The 17,511-nt window shown below is 42.3% G+C and overlaps 1 protein-coding gene across 3 annotated transcripts in view; it reads left to right on the plus strand.

Moving 5' to 3' along the window:
- LOC103186786 (poly(A) polymerase type 3) overlaps window positions 1-17,511 on the plus strand; it is a 36,212-nt gene that overhangs the window by 14,983 nt on the left and 3,718 nt on the right. Inside the window, exons 9-22 of one of the 3 annotated variants that reach the window (XM_007906013.2) lie at window positions 508-646; window positions 2,095-2,167; window positions 3,275-3,395; window positions 3,975-4,059; window positions 8,976-9,029; window positions 9,432-9,551; window positions 10,075-10,184; window positions 11,712-11,833; window positions 12,659-12,780; window positions 13,278-13,387; window positions 14,137-14,345; window positions 14,817-14,924; window positions 15,587-15,664; window positions 16,908-16,964. In XM_007906013.2, coding sequence (XP_007904204.2) covers window positions 508-646; window positions 2,095-2,167; window positions 3,275-3,395; window positions 3,975-4,059; window positions 8,976-9,029; window positions 9,432-9,551; window positions 10,075-10,184; window positions 11,712-11,833; window positions 12,659-12,780; window positions 13,278-13,387; window positions 14,137-14,345; window positions 14,817-14,924; window positions 15,587-15,664; window positions 16,908-16,964 — 1,508 coding nt within the window. Of the gene's footprint in view, window positions 1-507; window positions 651-2,094; window positions 2,168-3,274; window positions 3,396-3,974; window positions 4,060-4,760; window positions 7,115-8,975; window positions 9,030-9,431; window positions 9,552-10,074; window positions 10,185-11,711; window positions 11,834-12,658; window positions 12,781-13,277; window positions 13,388-14,136; window positions 14,346-14,816; window positions 14,925-15,586; window positions 15,665-16,907; window positions 16,965-17,511 lie in introns of those variants that run through there. The other 2 variants (XM_007906014.2, XM_007906015.2) reach the window with 2 other exon arrangements.

Raw genomic sequence — 17,511 nt, forward strand, 5'->3', positions numbered from 1 at the left:
TAACTGCAATATTTTGCACTTGTGTTTGTAATCTTTGTCTCGGAAGTTAGCAGAAAGAATGGTGAAAACCCATACCTGTGGCAAGTAATGTAACCTTAGATACGTAGGTTTTTCTTCGTTGATTGAAAGACGTTCCAACCTCTTTGTGCAAACAGAACATTGCCATCATCCCAAGGGGAAATCCTTTGGGGAACATTATGGTTGCCATTTTGCTCAGCCGACCCTACTCCCGAGCAGTAATCAAGATTTTCCTCTTTTCCAACCGAAAAGAAATCTCAGAAATGAATAGAATTCCTAGCCTTCTCATAGTAAGTCGTCCTGTCTGCACTTTGCCTTGGCCTGTTTTGCATGTTAAAAAAAGACTGCATTATGTTTAACTGAATACAACATGATGTAGGTTAAACTATTCATGACAGTGAATGGTTTGGGGTGTTCCCAAGTTAGTTTGTAGTAATATAATTATCTTGTGTTTAAAAAGGAAACTTGTGTTGTTTCTATTTGAAATAGGTCATAACATCTACTCCAACATACTTGGCTTTTTGGGTGGTGTGTCATGGGCCATGTTGGTAGCAAGAACGTGTCAACTATACCCCAATGCCGTGGCATCCACTCTGGTACACAAGTTCTTCCTGGTCTTTTCAAAGTGGTGAGTATTTCTTTTTCGATCAGTCGCACGTTTGGAAATTAGAATTTGGTAGCGTGTTGTTCAGAGTGCTCACCTCGCAAGCAGAGGACTCAGGTTCAATTCCCAGGCAAGGCGAAAACTTACTCCACACACACCACTGTTTACCTAGCAATAAGTAGGAACCTGGTTATTAGTCGATTGGCGGATCGTTTTCTGGGGGTAATAATCCCGTCAAGATATTAAAATAAATAAAATAACAATAATTAGGTCACTCAATCTCCACGACTCTTTGTGGGACACTCCTGTGCACAATTGGTTGCCACGTCTTGCTCGCAAACTATACAGTCAATTCACTTCACAGTATACTCTGTGAAGCGCTTTTGAGTCATTTCGAAGATGTGATAAGGCACCTGATCAAATGCAAGGATTATTATTATGAAATTGGAATTTCAGTGAAGCTTGTTCCAAACATTTTTTTTGTAAAATTGCTAGTTTAGTCTCGTTAAGTTGGGTGTGTTAAAGATACCATGGCACTATTTGAAAAGAGACAGGAGGTTCTCCTGGTTTCCTGGCTGCCAGTTCCCCCCAGATACAATTGGTCATACACTACATGGCTGTTTATGGGTCATTGCTATACGCAAATTGGCTTCCGTGTTTGCCCGCAAAATACACAGCCATTACACTTCACAATAAATTCTGCGAAGCACTTTTGAGACTTCTTCCCAACATGAAAACTGCTGTATCAAATACAAGGATCGTCATTAATAATTCCAATACATTTTCTACTATTTAACTATTAAAACTATGGAATATGAATCTGTCCTGCAATCTGATTCCAGCACCCGCTACTGGAATGCAAAATGAATTGCCATCATATGTAGAACGAGCAGCTTCGCTTGCAACCAAAGGATCCAATATGGAATGTAGATTGACAGACAGACAGACATTTCGTCTTTATCTATACTCAACTGTGAGGACTCCTTCTGGGAGGACTCGATGCTTTAAAAATGTAATTTTGTTGTTGCCACAGCTTAGCTTCGTCTGTGCTCTTTATTTTGTTCCCGCCGCCTGGCTACGTGCGTGCTCTATGACGCAGTATGCCGCAGCACCACGGCCAGCCAGTGTGGCTACCACGTGCAACTGCAGTGTGTGTGCATACGTAGGTGCTCTGTGACGCACTATGCTACAGCGCTACTTTGGCGGGCACCAGGTTTAACTACAGCGAAAAACGCAACACTGAAAATAACTAATGAATTATAGGAGATAACCGAAAACAAATATGCCCATGTCACTCCCAGATGAAAGACCTTTCCGATGAGATATTAATCATTTCTCTACGGTAATCGGTTATTCAGATCCTTGAAGAACAGACAGACATTGATGTTCTATGAGAATAGAAGCAGCTAGAAGATAAATGTATTAGTAAGGGACAACTGAAACAACAGCACTTTGATTTATTTTCTTAACAGGGAATGGCCTAATCCTGTCTTGTTAAAGCAACCAGAGGACTGTAATCTGAATCTGCCAGTGTGGGATCCGCGGGTAGGTGAACCTTTTGTTGTGGCTTTGAGTAAGGTTGTGTTCACCTATTCCTTCGAGGTAGATCCTTGGATTGGTTAAACGTACAAGAGCCAATAAATTAATGGGAGGTGGATGCTAAGATATTTTATTGTTCTTTTAGGGTTGTTTTAAGTTGACTCTGGAAACGTATTTGTGGTGCACATTCTGGACCATTTGTTGCCTTAAATTCTAAGATGTATCAGATGGAGAGGAGCTGAACAGCTGACTGGTATCAAGATTACAAGATTTGATTTGCCCACAAAATACACAGTCAATTCGCTCGACAGTATATTTTGTGAAGCGCTTTGAGAAGTCTCAACAAAGGCTCTATACCACGTGCAAGGATTACTATTATTACTGGTGAAGGACTTGTTAACTTTTAGGGACAATTGGATGAATTCTGCAGATTTTCCTGTATATGTAACATATTCGGCAGTTTCTGCCATTGTTTCATTTCGATCTCAAATTTAAATTTACATTTTAGCAAAATGCGTGAAGGTCTCACCCTGCACAGTAAAACTCCCAAATAATTCAGGCTGAATCCTTGCCAAGTGATTCACTTATTGGAGAAGATTTAATGTAACCTCATTGTTCATGTTGCTCTGTCCAGTTTATGTAGAGGTTGGGTGTTTATTATCCCACAAAATATACAATCAATTCACTCTACAGTATATTCTGTGAAGCGCTTTGAGGCGTCTCGAAGACGTGATAAGGTGCTATATCAAATGCAAGGATTATTATTAACTGCTAATGAATGCGATGCCAGCTGCCCAAAGAGAGTTACATAATCTTTTTATGCTTCCATGGTGTGGATTTACTGCAGTCTGGGGAGCAGGTTACAACAGTGAAGAATAAAGCTGTTGTACAGTAACCATTCAGTATCATTCCAGGTTGTGTACCAAATCTGTAAATCATTTGAATGTGCTGATATCTGTGTCCTAATATTTAAGTTCTTTTAAGATGCATTACATTTGATCACCAGAATGTAAGGCTAACAATTTGACTTGGTGTTACTATTGTCCAATTTATTTTGTTATAATTTTGCCATGTTTTCTATTTAGTATCTCACAGCTAATTTTTCACATGTAGGTCAACCCAAGTGACAGATACCACCTAATGCCAATTATCACACCAGCCTACCCACAGCAGAACTCCACGTATAATGTATCAGCTTCCACACGAGCAGTGATGATGGAGGAGTTCAAGCAAGGTCAGTCAGGCTCTTTGTAATCTTTCTAAGTTCAGATCAAGCACATAGAGGATTTTGTCGTTGTATGCATTTTTGCCTTTTTCTCTCTTACACATCTAGACTGTTTTATGGCATAGATACATTACAACTCATACTAAGATAACTATGTGGAGTCCTGTAGCATATTGGATAGAGCACTCGCCTCGCAAGCTTTGATTCTCCAGCAGGGCCAAACCTTAGACAAGTTTCCTTTCTCCACACACCTCTGTTTACCTATCAGTCGATAGGAACCCGGTTGTTAGTTGATTAGTGGATCGCTTTCCGGGGGCAATAATCCCTCCAAAAAGGAAAAACAAAGATCACTCAATCCACAACTGTTTGGAAAACACTGCTGTGTGCAATTCGCTGCTGTGTTTTGCCCACAAAACGTAGTCAATTCACTTTATAGTATATCTGTGAAGTGCTTTGAGATGCCTCAACGACATTGTGATAAGGCGCTATATCAAATGCAAGGATTGCTATTGTATATTATTATATGTAAGTTGTGAGATATGGAAATTCAAAATGGAGTAAAAGCAAACTCTTTTGTTTCCTTAACAGGGCTTTCAATCACAGATGAAATATTAATGGGTAAAACAGAGTGGCCCAAACTCTTTGAAGCTCCAAATTTCTTTCAGAAGTACAAGTATGTATTAAATTGCTTATATGGGTAGGACACTGGGTAAGACTTTCAAAACCAAAAACAATAATAAATTGGTCATTTTCAATCTACGACTGTTTGTGGGACATTGCTGTGCGCAATTGGCTGCCGCGTTTGCCCACAAACATACAGTCAATTCATTTTACAGTGTATTCTGTGAAGCGCTTTGGGACGTCCTCCCGACGTGAAAAGCGCTATATCAAATGCAAGGATTATTATTATTATTATGTGTTATATATGAAATGCGCGCCATATTTGACTGGTGGTTCAAATACCCTGAAGTTCTTTAGACGAGGGAAGTGATATCACCACAGTGGACCTTTAGAAGTCCTGTGAGTTCGCATTTGTAATTTAATATTTGGAGTGCAGCGTATCTTAAAAGTTATACATTTGAACAAGCAACTAAATCACAGGGTCGTGAATTGCAGGGCATTACTCTTGACCACTTGACTAGGCCACAGCCTTTACAGTGCACATGTGTTGAAATGTTTTAACTGTTGTTATATCTGACCTCTCCAAACCCATGCTATATTCACTTTGTGAAATTTATTTAGTAGATTTTCCTACTGACATTTTTTCTCTCTCCTATTCCCTTAATGTACGTACCTAATTGACACTTTGCCGCTGACTTTCGACAGCTCAGAGAATCTTTGTGCAAGAGCTTACTACCAATTCTTTTCTTCCAGTTGCCGCTGGGAAGCATCCCCCAACATCGCACTTCATATGAGGCTTGTGATAAATGTTTTAAAAGCCTGCGATTCCTTGTATTTTCAAACATTAAAAGTATTAACTTTTTAATGTGTTAACTGTCCTTTTTCAGTTTTCCTACATCCAACATTCAAACTAGCAAGCATTTACATAATTTGTTTTTCAACAACAACAACAAAAAATGTCCCTACGCCTAGCGGGTAAAGGCACCGACTCGGTTCAGCAGCCAGGCTAAAGGATTGGAAAGTTATGGGCTTGGTTTGTGGTCTTGTGAACCAACCTTGGTCGGGACAAGTGTTTCTGGTCTTTAATTGACCTTAACGCTCAAACTAGAGTCCTGGTCTGATCTCTCACCCCCCCACCCCCCAGTGGAAAGTGAGCAAGTGGACATTAGACGAGAACCAGACTGGGCTCCACTGTTGCTAGGTCTGCCACTCCCCGCAGTCTTGGGTCAGGCGTGAAGAGTGGCTACTTGGGCAAGGAACTAAGAGACTGCAATCACTTGCAGATCTGAGGTCCACTGTCAGCTGGTGCCTTCAAGAGAGAAGGAGCACAAACCATTTGTAACCCATGTATCACAATTCCCTAGTTCAATTGGACACTTTTTTTGAATCCAGCAGCCAGGCGTTCTATCCATGACGCACTTTATTAGATAATTGTCACTTCCAATCAAAAAAACACTCCTAATGGGACTGTGGGATGGGTAGGTTGGGGGAGGAGGCCCAAACTACTCTGTATTGAATGGCTTGTGCATTAGCTGTGCAGAAGGAAATGCCTCCTATTTGAAGATTTAAGGATCTGTGTAACTGTGAGCCAGTTGTGACATAGGGGTAGAGTCGTGTACCTTGTGAATATGTAGAAACAGCAGATACAGGAAGTTGAGAGTGACTGCAAGGAGCAACAAAACTGAATGTTGCATATAATACCCATCCTTTCAAACTGACAACTTATTTGTCCCTTATCAGCTTTGTTTTTCACGTTGGGGATTTAAAGCAATTTGGAGTTTAGTGCATGAAAGAAGAGTCTGTATTGTTTGTGATGGGATTGACAGCGTACGATCCACTGTTTGGCATTTTGTACTGACTACAACGTCAGCTGAATGAATGCATGATGGAACAAAAAAAATGAAGACATTTTGGATTTGTTTAAATGATCTAAAGCCTCACTGACCTATATGGACTGGAGTGAGATTATGGCGCGTGTGAAAAGGACCCCCCAATAGGAAATTTTGAACCCATAACAGTAGCATCAAATATCAATCTAAATCTTAATACTGAGGCCCAATTACGTCCCTATGAAGATCTTGTGTTGGGGTTTAGCTGTGTTAAGATCCCCTATTAGAATCATAGAATCTTATAGCACAGAAGGAGGCATTCGGCTCATCATTCCTGTGCTGGCTCTATGAAAGAGCTCCCAACTAGTCCCACTCCCCCCTCTTACACCATAACCCTGTAACATATTATAATAAGCTAGCCTGATGGAGTACTGTTTGCTTATTCGATCTAGTTGTTCAGTTCAAAGTTGGAAAGATGAGTGCTACTGTTGCTAAATAGATGCATAGCGGTGACTTAGTATTGATGGAAATTGATTAAAATATAACCTTAAATTTTTTGATGCAATGTATTAAGGATTTGTATACAAGAGCTAAAAGTTGTAGACACGCGAAACTCCAATAGCATGTTCAATATATATATATGAGAGCTCATGGTCTTAAAACTCAGAAGAGAAGGGGCGAATAGGCAGTCCAGAAACAATAACTGTGCATTGAATACTTAACCTGTTTATTTAGGGAAGTGATGGAGGTGGACAGCGTAGGTAGTCGAGAGGGAATTGGATAATATTTTGGCAATGAAGAGGATGGGAGAGAAATAACGAGAGTATATGAGTTGGTGAGAGCTGGTATTTGTAAATGGGACTACAGTGGTCTTTTCCAGTCTGTTTTGGATTTTGTGTACTTGATCTCTGAAGTTATTAGCTCCAGCCCTAACTGTAGTCTCAATAGATTTGTGGAATTATGTGTGAGATTATAAAACTTGTCATAACAATATATTTAGTTCCCGAATAAAGCATTTTTCATAAACTGGTGGTATGTTTTCTAACAGCTACTGGGGAAATAAAAATCTGCAATGCAGTTGTGGAAATTAAAATATATTTCAAATAAACAATATATTGTTTGGTTTCATAGCATGACATTTTAGTTTCGTAAATGCTCCCAAATGTCTGTGGGCGGGTTTACACAACCTCAAAGATCAGGAAGGTTGCAGGTTTAATCGCAGTTCTCTGCTAAATTAGCTAAAAGCTAGCTTTCTTTACTGCATCTTCCCTCTCTCTCCCCCCCCCCCCCCCCCCATAAGATGACCAAGTTTATGCACATGGGCCCTCGATTTAATGTCTCATCCGAAAGACAGAGCCTCCATAATAATGCAGTGATTTCCCCAGCATTGCACTGGAGTGTTGACTTAATCTATGAGCTGGAAATCCCTTTTCCGTTGTAATAATACTTCCCTATGCTTTCCGAGTAAAGTACACTTTCATATTTGTCTTCATCTCCTGAGAGATTCCAGTGCATGTAGTTTGATATTTGCAGATTTTTGTGTACTATAACTTAAAAATCTGTAGTGTTTACAAACCATTAGAGATCTGATCTTGCTCTCATTTATTTCTAAGGTGGAATATGACTTGTAATAAACTGGAGGAAACTGAGTGTATTTTCTGCAAAATTCTTGAATAAAAATGTGTTCTAATCAACTTTTCTCATTGTGACATTTGTCTTTCCAGATGTGTACAATATATTTCCGCTGGTTTGAGCGGGTTACTTGCCCGGTGATTGCTAGATGGAGCATTCTCCCTTATGTATGTTCACCGTTCCGCACATAGCTCTAGATTTTCCAACCAAGATAGCTGGCTGTTTTAAGATTGTTACTGTGTGCAGCCATATTATCACTCCCCCCCGGGTGATAATAATGTTCCCGGCTCCTATCCACAGAGACACACACTGAAAAAATGTGCACTTGTGAGGCCAGGGTCAGTCTTGCCTTTTTGTGCATTCATCAGTGACTGACGCTAACTGTCGGTTACATATGGTCACCTTTGTGAAAGGTTAAGAAAGGAGTTAGTCAGGGAAATAATAGCCTCACCAATGGCTTCAAACACAAAATGTACTCTCTACTGTCACGATATCTCAATTCCTTGAGGTGTGTGACTAGTTTTAACAAAGCGACAAATGTTGCTGAATTGAGGACTGTCAAGCTTTTTCTGCTTGTTTATTAAACCGTGGCAGATCTTTTATTCCCATTTCTCCACCGTTTCTCCTTATCCACGTATCCTGTCACCCCTTTAAACACCCTCAATTGATTTCGCCTCTATAGCTTTCATAACCATGAATTCCAGGTTGTTGCAACCCTATGTGTGAAGCTATTTATCATCCCGAAGCTCCTTGGCTCTTTTAAGAGAATTGACTTGCGAGACAAATATTGTATCAACAAATATGCTACCCAATGAGATCTGTACATCTTCAATTTATGCTGTGATTTTTGTCAGTATCTTCTTAACTGCAGGTCAGTTATAAGATTGAGGTGATTGGGGTATCAGGCTGCAGTGTGTGTGTGGCAGGATCAAGATGGTGGGCAGATATTGGAATTGTTCTCGTGTGTGTATGTGTGTGTTGTGTGTACTTTTGCTTGTTGGAATCTGTGTTGCCTTTGGAAGAGATGGGAAGAACTGTTGGAATGGAGCATTGTGCTTCCGAATGATGAGGGGATTCCATGTTTAAAATGGTGGTAACTTCAGCCATGTTTGTCCTCTTGTCCATTGGACCATGTGCCGTAGAACCATATAGTGGTGTGTACTTGGTGAAGACATGGTTATACTGAGGGGGATATTATTTAGACTGTTTGTTAGGACTGGACTTCATATAAGACTGATACTGGGACACATGCTTGTATTCTTTTTTTAAATATTCGTATTGTAAAATACACTTTGCGGCAAAACTGGTGGAAAGATGTCTTTGAGATGTAATCCACACAGAGTGTAAGAAACATTCACAACGCGGTGTAAATTCATTTTAAGTAGATCCAAAAAAAGAAAGCTGGACATTGGTGAGTATTGATCACACCAAAATATATAACGGCTGAAATACCCGTTTTTGGTCTATTTTAACTGCACAAAATAACTGATCTTGTCTCTCTTTTAAGGCATTACATTGTGCTGCTGGCAAGTGCCCCAACCGAGAAACAGCACTTGGAATGGTATGTACTATAATAATAATAATAATAGTGCAGTAAACATTAGAAACTAGTCTTGAGATACTTTTCTCCAGTTTATATGAAAATAAAAATAACAACTTACATTTATATAGCGCCCTTCACATGGGGCAGGGTCTCGGAGTGTTTAAAACCATTAGTGTCATAATTTGACATCTCACCAGTGTTGAATTCATGTTGAATTCATAAAGTGACACTTGAAGCAGCTGAACAAGGACAGAATCAGGTGTCAGCTGTGTTGGTTACAAACGCCAAATAGCCTGTCTCTGACTAGGCTTGATGGAGAGTGAATTTACCGTTGTTCTGATCTTGACATAATGCACTCTTTATCTGTGATAGCTGGAGCGACTGAACTTAGCTCACCAAAGGTTGATTGTCTGTGTTTAGGGTGGGGCTGGTGGAATCAAAGATCCGTATCCTGATCAGCAGTTTGGAAAAGAATGAATTCATTACTCTGGCTCACGTCAATCCACAGTCATTTCCAGCTCCCAAAGAGAATCCTGAAAAGTAAGTACTGTAGTGTGGAATTTTTGTGTGTTATGTGGAGAGTGCCAAAATTACGTTAGAATCATAGGTCCTCGCGAGAGGACCTGGGTTCGATTCCTGGGCGGTGTGAACGCTTAGGCAAGTTTCCTTACTCCACCCGTCCCTGTTTACCTAGCAGATTTGATTGGCGGATTGCTTTCTAGGTAATAATCCCTCCCAAAAAAAAATAATAATTTTGTCACTCGATCCATGACAGTTTGTGGAACATTGCTGTGCACAATTGGCTGCTGCGTTTTACCCACAAGTCATTCTACTTTACAGTATATCCTATGAAGCAGTTTGTGATGTCTCAACAATGTGATGAGGCCCTATACCAGAACAAGGATTATTATTAAGTGTGATATAGACCTCTATCAGTATTTAGAGGTGCTTATTGGCCCTTTGTTTATGGCTGTGCTGGTGGATGAATATTCCATGTGGATCTTTCGTACGCAACATTTTGCAAGTATAAATTTTCGGTTTCTTGCACTTTCCCGATTTTCAGAGATGAATTCAGCACGATGTGGGTGATTGGAATCGTCTTTAAGAAAGTGGAAAACAGTGAGAATTTAAGTGTTGACCTGACATACGACATTCAGTCATTTACAGACACTGGTGAGTGCCATTCGAGACGTCAGACCTCAGAACAATATCTTTTAAGAGTGCGCAAGTTTCAGCCTATTTAATGATGGAACTGCACTGTAATTTCATGTATTATCCCCATAAGGTATGTCTTTGACAAATGTTTCAGATGAGAGTTGCACTGCTTCAGTGAGCGAGTAGTAAACTTATGGAACAGGCGCCCTAGAGAGACGGTGGTAAGCAGAAAATGTTTGTTTCAAGAACAAATGAGATAGGTTTCTGCTAGAAAATAATATCTGGGGATACAGTGTGCAGATTGGGGCACGACATGTCCAGCAACTGCCAGGATGGTGGAAGGTGAACCAGATGGACCTTGGTCTTCTTTTGCCTAGCAAATTCTTATGTTTTTATGTGGGAAAAGAATTCTGGTTGACATTTGGATCAAATGTTGGTTGCTTTCATTGAAGTGAGGTCTTATTGTCGTGCAGCCATCCATACAGTCAGTGTATGTGCCAACAGGTTGAATTAATAAGCAATTGAGGTGATCCAAATGTCTATCTTAAACTGATAGCTTGTGTAGATGGGAAGAATATCAATAAGCAAGAGGATTGTATCTCTCTATGATATTGTCTTGTAGAATTATGCTTTTGGTGGGAATGATGCTGTCTTATCTCTCTCTACATGTGCCTTTTTTCGTTTCTGCGCCCATGGAGCTTTCTGTCCCGGAACTTACTCTCCAACCCTCAACCATTTGTCATGTACACAAGAGCAATCCATAACGTTGGCCAATACTGAGTTGGACACGGCTGAACTCTTCCTTCTCTTTGTGGCTTGCTCCAAGAAGGCTCATTGCTGTGGAATAGGAACAAACCTTCGGAAGTGATTCAGCCTCGGATCACTCGAATACCATTCCAAATTTAGCCAAAACACAATTTTTTTGTGTGTCTGATCAGCCCAGAAGAGCTTTTTCTGTACTTTATCCTGGAGAGTTCAGCAGTCTATGGAGCCTGAATGAGGAATGTCTCTTCTGCCCATTGTCCCAAAGCTGACTCAGTGACATCTGCATCTGATACTCGTCTGAACTCCATTCCCCCCCCCCACTCATTCAATGCCTTTGAAACTAGTCCTATTTGGAATTTTGAGGTGTTGATTTAAATTGTATTGCACGTGCTCCGGCCTTCTGTATGTTCCTCGTGCACTACGTTCCACCATCTGTAGCCGGGCTTTCACCCGTTATGCCCCAAGACTCTGAAGCACTCTTCCTCTATTCCTCCGCCTTGTCCCTTTCTTCCCCGGGTTGCGCCTGAAGACCTTCCTATTCAACCTTGCCTCTGTTCACCTCCCCCTCCCCCCAGCTCGGCGTTGTGCTCTGCTACTGTCAAGCGCTCTGGGGCGCTATCCTGCATGAGGGGCGCTGGTATTTTAGACACTTTAATCCCGAAGCTCCTTGGCTCTTTTAAGAGAGACTTGTGTGGAGTAAAAATACTGCCATTTATGGGAGAGAAATTTATGATTGAAAATAAGACCAGTAGCAAGAGACTAATTCTCCTGTCCTTATAGTTTATAGACAAGCAATGAACAGCAAGATGTTTGAAGCAGACATGAGGATTGCAGCAATGCATGTGAAGAGGAAACAGCTCCATTTGCTTCTACCCAGTTGCGTTCTACAGAAAAAGAAAAAGGTATCCATCATGTTGGTTCATGCACGAGTAACGCAATAACATAAGTGAGCAGCGAAAGTGAGTCTTTGATCCAGGCTACACGCTCTCATGCTCTCACGCCATCATCACCTTCTCTCAGAAATAATACATTGTATGCAGTGCTTTGGTTCTTAATACAGGCTCGACAAAGCCCACATCGATGGATTTCAACTGGCTGGGCGAGTGGCCTGCTTCTGTGTTGTGTGTTTGTTGTAAACTTTGTACAAGCCATAGACATTAGTGAATTAAATAGATTATCCCAGGGAAGCGCACTTCCTTCAAAGTTTTACTTGGTTGTGAAGTGGGATCAGTGACGTCAGAATAAAAGCACGAGACTGTTACAGTGCAGCTGGGTTTAGCTGGAGGCATTTTTGTGCTATTCTTATGTGTAAACTCCGAGCTGCCCAACGTTGCCAGCGTTTGGGTGAATACGTTGAGCACCGGTCTGAACTCTTATTCCTGATCAAGATCGTGAGATGTTCAGAACACTCACAAGCCCTTTAGAAGCCTCCTCGAAGGGTTTAGTTTATACTCTGCGATATGATGTGGGGCCTTGGGGCTTTTTCTCACTCTTTTCTTCCCATCTCCCCACTGAGGGAATCTAGCTTGAGTGAGGTTAGTTAATAACACTATTCATCTGGTGTTGAATAACACTCCATGTTGGGTTGTACTTCATTATATTCCAGTTTCATTGGGTATTTTTTTTCCTCCGAATTCCCACTTACAAAGTATTTGAAGCTCCGAAAATCCGCAGGGTATTCAGGTGATTTCTGGTCTTTTTTACGCTTCTCACCTTTGCATTTCAAGCATTCACTGGAAGGGAACAAAGCCAACTGTGAAGATGAAAATAGCATGGAGGCTTCTCTAGACAGTGACCACAGCCTGCTCGTGCCTACCAGTCCGTTACAGAATGCCAACAGCCCACAGAGGTAAACCTTAAAATCATTCCCGCAGCGTTTAGCAGAGGGCTCATTCAACCACAAGGTCTCCTGGTGCCACGAATGCAATTTCAATGGAAAGTTTAATAATAATAATTCTTGCATTTGACACAATGCCTTATCACGTCTTCGAGGCATCTCAAAGCGCTTCACAGAATAAACTGTAAAGTGAATTGACCGTATTTTGTGGGCGAAATTTAAGTGGTGCATCTGCTTTTCATGGTTAGTTAAATACTTGCTAACCATTCAGATTGGTTGGATGTTATCTGGGCATTGGTTGGTGGGTGGGGAGAAGGTTAGTTTTTAGATGGACTGAGGCTCACAGTGTGTGAATAATAATAATCCTTGCATTTGAGATAGTCCTTATCACGTCGTTAAGACGTCTCAAAGTGCTTCACAGAATATACCGTGAAGTGAATTGACTGTGCATACTTCTGGAATGTCATCTTAGTCTGCGTGATTCAGTGTTCTTTTCTCAATTGGAATAGTCCCACGACTGCCGTATCAACAGCCAATGTGACCAGCGTTTCGAATTCGGAATCCCAGGCTGATCCGGAGATCAGTCCTTCCAAGAGAGATTCCGTTCCAAGCTCAGAGGGTAAGTGGACATCCTTTCACTGTATTTTTTTGTTGTCGGGAAGGGTCAAGTGAGAGAGGGGGTGAAACTTCACTTAGTTTCGCTTTATTTCCAAATTTTATTTGCTCAAACAGTCTCAATCCTGAGGTTTTGGTGCTACATGCAGTCTGGGGAAGAGCACTTTGTACTCGTCTCTTCTTCATTTATTTGAATACAGCAAAGAGACTGACATTTGCACTAATTAAGCGCTCTGGGACACTACCCCAAGTAGTAGGATACTATCTAAATGCATGTTGTTGTTCTTGTAATTGCTCCCAGCCCCATTGTGGATGTATACAATTAATAATAATCCTTGCATTTGATATCGCACCTTACCACGTTGTCGAGACGTCTCAAAGCGCTTCACAGGATATACTGTAAACAACAACAAAGTGTAGTGACTGTACATATTGTGGGTGAAACAGCGTCTGTGTGGGTTTTCTTTCTCGCTCTACAATCCTTTATTTCTATCCAGCCTCCCCTTCATCCTTCCTTTTCAAAGTGGGGTGGGTGGGGAGTGGCAGGGAATAACCCACATCTGCTAGCTTCCTGTATCCAGTAACCTCCCGTGCACATATGCAGCCACACTGTCCACCAACATGACAGCCTAATTTCACTTTGGCGATTCACGGTGGCCGTACAGATAGCTGGTCAGTGTGCTGTGTGCAATGTTTTATTGTAGTTTGGCTGTTCTTTTTAAATGCAACCCGTTTTTTTTTCTCTCTCTCTAGGCTCTTCTTCATCAACCAGTGACCACATTCCTCAGGCTCTCGCCACCCCCGCTTCTGCTCCACAGCCAAAACCAGCAAACAGCCGTGTCTCGTCTACGTGTGTCAGTAACCAGCCTTCAAACCCAACTGCTAAAGCACCCAGTCTGGCTGCTTCGGGAGCAAAGAGACCAACCTCGCCTCAGACAGATGAATCTGCAAAGAAAGTGGAGGTTTGTACATTTTGTGGCCCGTGTTTATATCACGGATGTTCTTCGTCGAGACGTCCGATGGTGGAATCCCACAGCATATTGGTTAGCCTGCTTGCCTCACAAGCGAGAGGACCTGGGTTCGATTCCTGGGCAGGGTGAAACCTTGGGCAAGTCTCCTTACTCCACACACACGCCTCTGTTTACCTTGCATAAGTAGGAACCCGGTTGTTAACCAATTGGCGGATCACTTTCCGGGGTTAATAATCCCTGCCCCCCCCAAAAATACGGTCACTCAATCCTCGACTGTTTGTGGGACACTATCGTGCGCAATTCACTGTCGCGTTTGTCCCACAAAACACACTTTACAATATATTCTGTGAAGCACTTTGAGGCGTAATAAGGTGCTTTTTCAAATGCAACGATTATTATTGTTATTAAGGCTAAGGATCACCTGAATTCTCGTGTGTTTCTCTTATCCTGCTTGGCACGTAGGAGCCTGCAACCAACGGTGTAACAGTGGATCAGAGCCCATCATCACAGAGCTTGAAGCGACCTTCCACACAGCCATCCGAAGGCTCACCAAAGAGAACAAGAATAGACGTGAGTGGAATCCTTACTTGTGTCCGAATCTCAAACCCAAATTTAGAGGAGTTCCAAGCTCTAAGGTCAGAAAAATAATCGAGGGACACGACTCGAGCTTTGTAGATGGAGGTTGAATGTCTCTGAAAGAATGAGGCAGAAATCACGTGCAATTTAACATTCCTCCTCGGTCATTCAACATTCCTTCAACCTCTGCGTGTAGGCTCATCAAAGAGCATTGTGGACCCAAAGTTGACATTGGGATGTGTCAGATCCAGGCAACGCTTCGAATAGCTTCAGATAGAACCCTTTACACGTTGGGCTAAGATTGTGGTCGTTGCACAAGTGCAGAAACGCCTTCCTCTTCGACCCCCCTCCACCTCCCCGGCTCTGTCGTGCTCTGCCACTGTCGAGCGCTCTGGGATGGGGGGGCGGTGGGTGGGTTACACTGCGCGAGGGACATTATATAAATCCAATTAGTTGGAAATCCAAGTAACATGTAATAAAGAGTGAATTGCATCAAGTGTCCTCCTCACCCGGGCGTTTTCTTCGTCATTAAAAAGAAACGTGCGTGTGTTGCAGTGGAAAGCATTTTTGGCTCCGTCGCCCTAGAAGTTTAAAGCTCTGTGCCGAGAAGCTGGGCTGCCAACGCTACTCTAAGACTATTGGCTGGTGTTTTTCAGGAGGCCAGCGTTGTGAAGCAGCGGGCAGACTCTTCCAAAAGCGCTGCGGGCGAGAAGAGAATGGACGAGGACGTAAAGGTAACGGTAACATTACAATAGAACCGTGGCCGTTTGGCAAACTCATGTTCACACGGCAGCTTTCGTGTGGGGGGAAAAAAAAACAACCGGGTTCTAGGAATCGCTTCTAGGAATTGGCGGATCGCTTTTCTGGGGGTAATAATTCCTTCCAAAAAATATAATAATAGTTTGGTCACTCAATCCACCACTGTTTGTGCGACACTGCTGTGCGCAATTGGCTGCCACATTTCACCCACAAACTACACAAGTCAATTCACTTTACAGTGTGTCCTGTGAAGCGCTTTGAAGACATAAGGCGCTATATCAAATGCAAGTAGTATTATTAATATTATTACTAAAAATAAACTTCTCAAAGCGCTATACAGGGTAGGATCGGTGAGCGTTATGCAGTTGCCAATCTGCACCAGTAACTTCCCTAACAAACAACCACAGCAGGGGTAGTGTCGAGGAATCGTTCCCTGAATCACGAGACAGGTGGGACTTACGATTCTATTGTGCTTTTCAAGTACATCACGAGACAGGTGGGACTTACGATTCTATTGTGCTGTTCAGTAACTGTGTATTTGTCGGCAAATGCAGCTGCAGGTTAATATGTCATCCGAAGGACGGCACCTCAGACAATGTAACCCCCCCCCTCCGGCATTGGAGTGTCAGCTTAAACTTGATTCTAAGTCCCGATGTGGGCTTGAACCCACAACCTCCTGGCTCGGGAGTGAGCGTGCTACCACTGAGCCTGGCTGATCCTGTCTGCCTTATGATCAGGTGCAGAGAACATCTCAACTTGCTTCTCACAAAAAAAATACAAAACACGCGTCCAAAAATAGAATGCTGGGTCGTTCAAGTTGGTTGGGTGGAGAGCATGGCAATTGTGAAAAGAATCAGTCCCTATAGAACCCGTGAGTTTGCGGATAGGAACATAGGCACAGGAGAAGGCCATTCAGCCCCTCGAGCCTGTTCCGCCATTCTATTAGATCATGACTGATCTGTACCTCAACTCCATTTACCCGCCTTTGCTCCATATCCCCTTGATACCCTGACCTAACAAATATCTATCCACTTTAGTCTTCAAAATTTCAATGGATTCAGCATCGACAGCTGAGAGAGTTCCAGATTTCCACTACCTTTATGTGAGAAATAAACTGAAGTTGTTTGCTGCTCAGTCTGTTTTTGGGAGACGGGTTTAGAATTGCCTTGTGTATCTTAGACAAACAGTAATCTGTAGTTGGCTTCCTTTTATGTGCAGGAGCTTGAATCAGAAGAAAAGCTGACCCCAATCCCAACCATCGCTTCCATCTCACAGGTAGTTTTCTTTTTTACTCAGGACATGCCCCGGACGTTAAAGATCGACCACTACAGGTGCATAGAACTGCAGCATGTTTAGATATTCAGACTTTCTCCCCCAATGCCAATCTCCATCTCCTATAAAGAGGGCAGCAATATATTCCAAGTTATTACTTAGGTACCCAGTCATCTCTAGGTGACTATGATCTTGTTCTATGACTTGTAGTTGCAAAGTGTACAAAGTGATATTAGTCCTCTCTTATGACTTCCCTTTATTTCCTTTCCCTCTCCTTCCCACTCTTATTTAAAGTTGAATAGCACTTTCACTTCACTAGACCCAGGCCAAACTAATAATGTTTAACATTGCACTGTGCCGAATCTTTTAGCATTCCAGGATTGCTATAACCCGGTGTCCCTGTATTGCAGGACTCCAACCTGCTCCACGTCCCCCGCCCTGCCCGCCCCACCATCAGCGGCTGGTCCTTCAGCCTCTCTGCCCCCACCCTTTAGAACTCCAACCCACAGTCCCTTCTCCTCGCCCACTCCTTTGCCTCCTTCAAGGCCCG

This window comes from Callorhinchus milii, unplaced genomic scaffold (assembly GCF_018977255.1).
Source record: "Callorhinchus milii isolate IMCB2004 unplaced genomic scaffold, IMCB_Cmil_1.0 Scaffold9, whole genome shotgun sequence".
NCBI classification, from domain to species: domain Eukaryota; kingdom Metazoa; phylum Chordata; class Chondrichthyes; order Chimaeriformes; family Callorhinchidae; genus Callorhinchus; species Callorhinchus milii.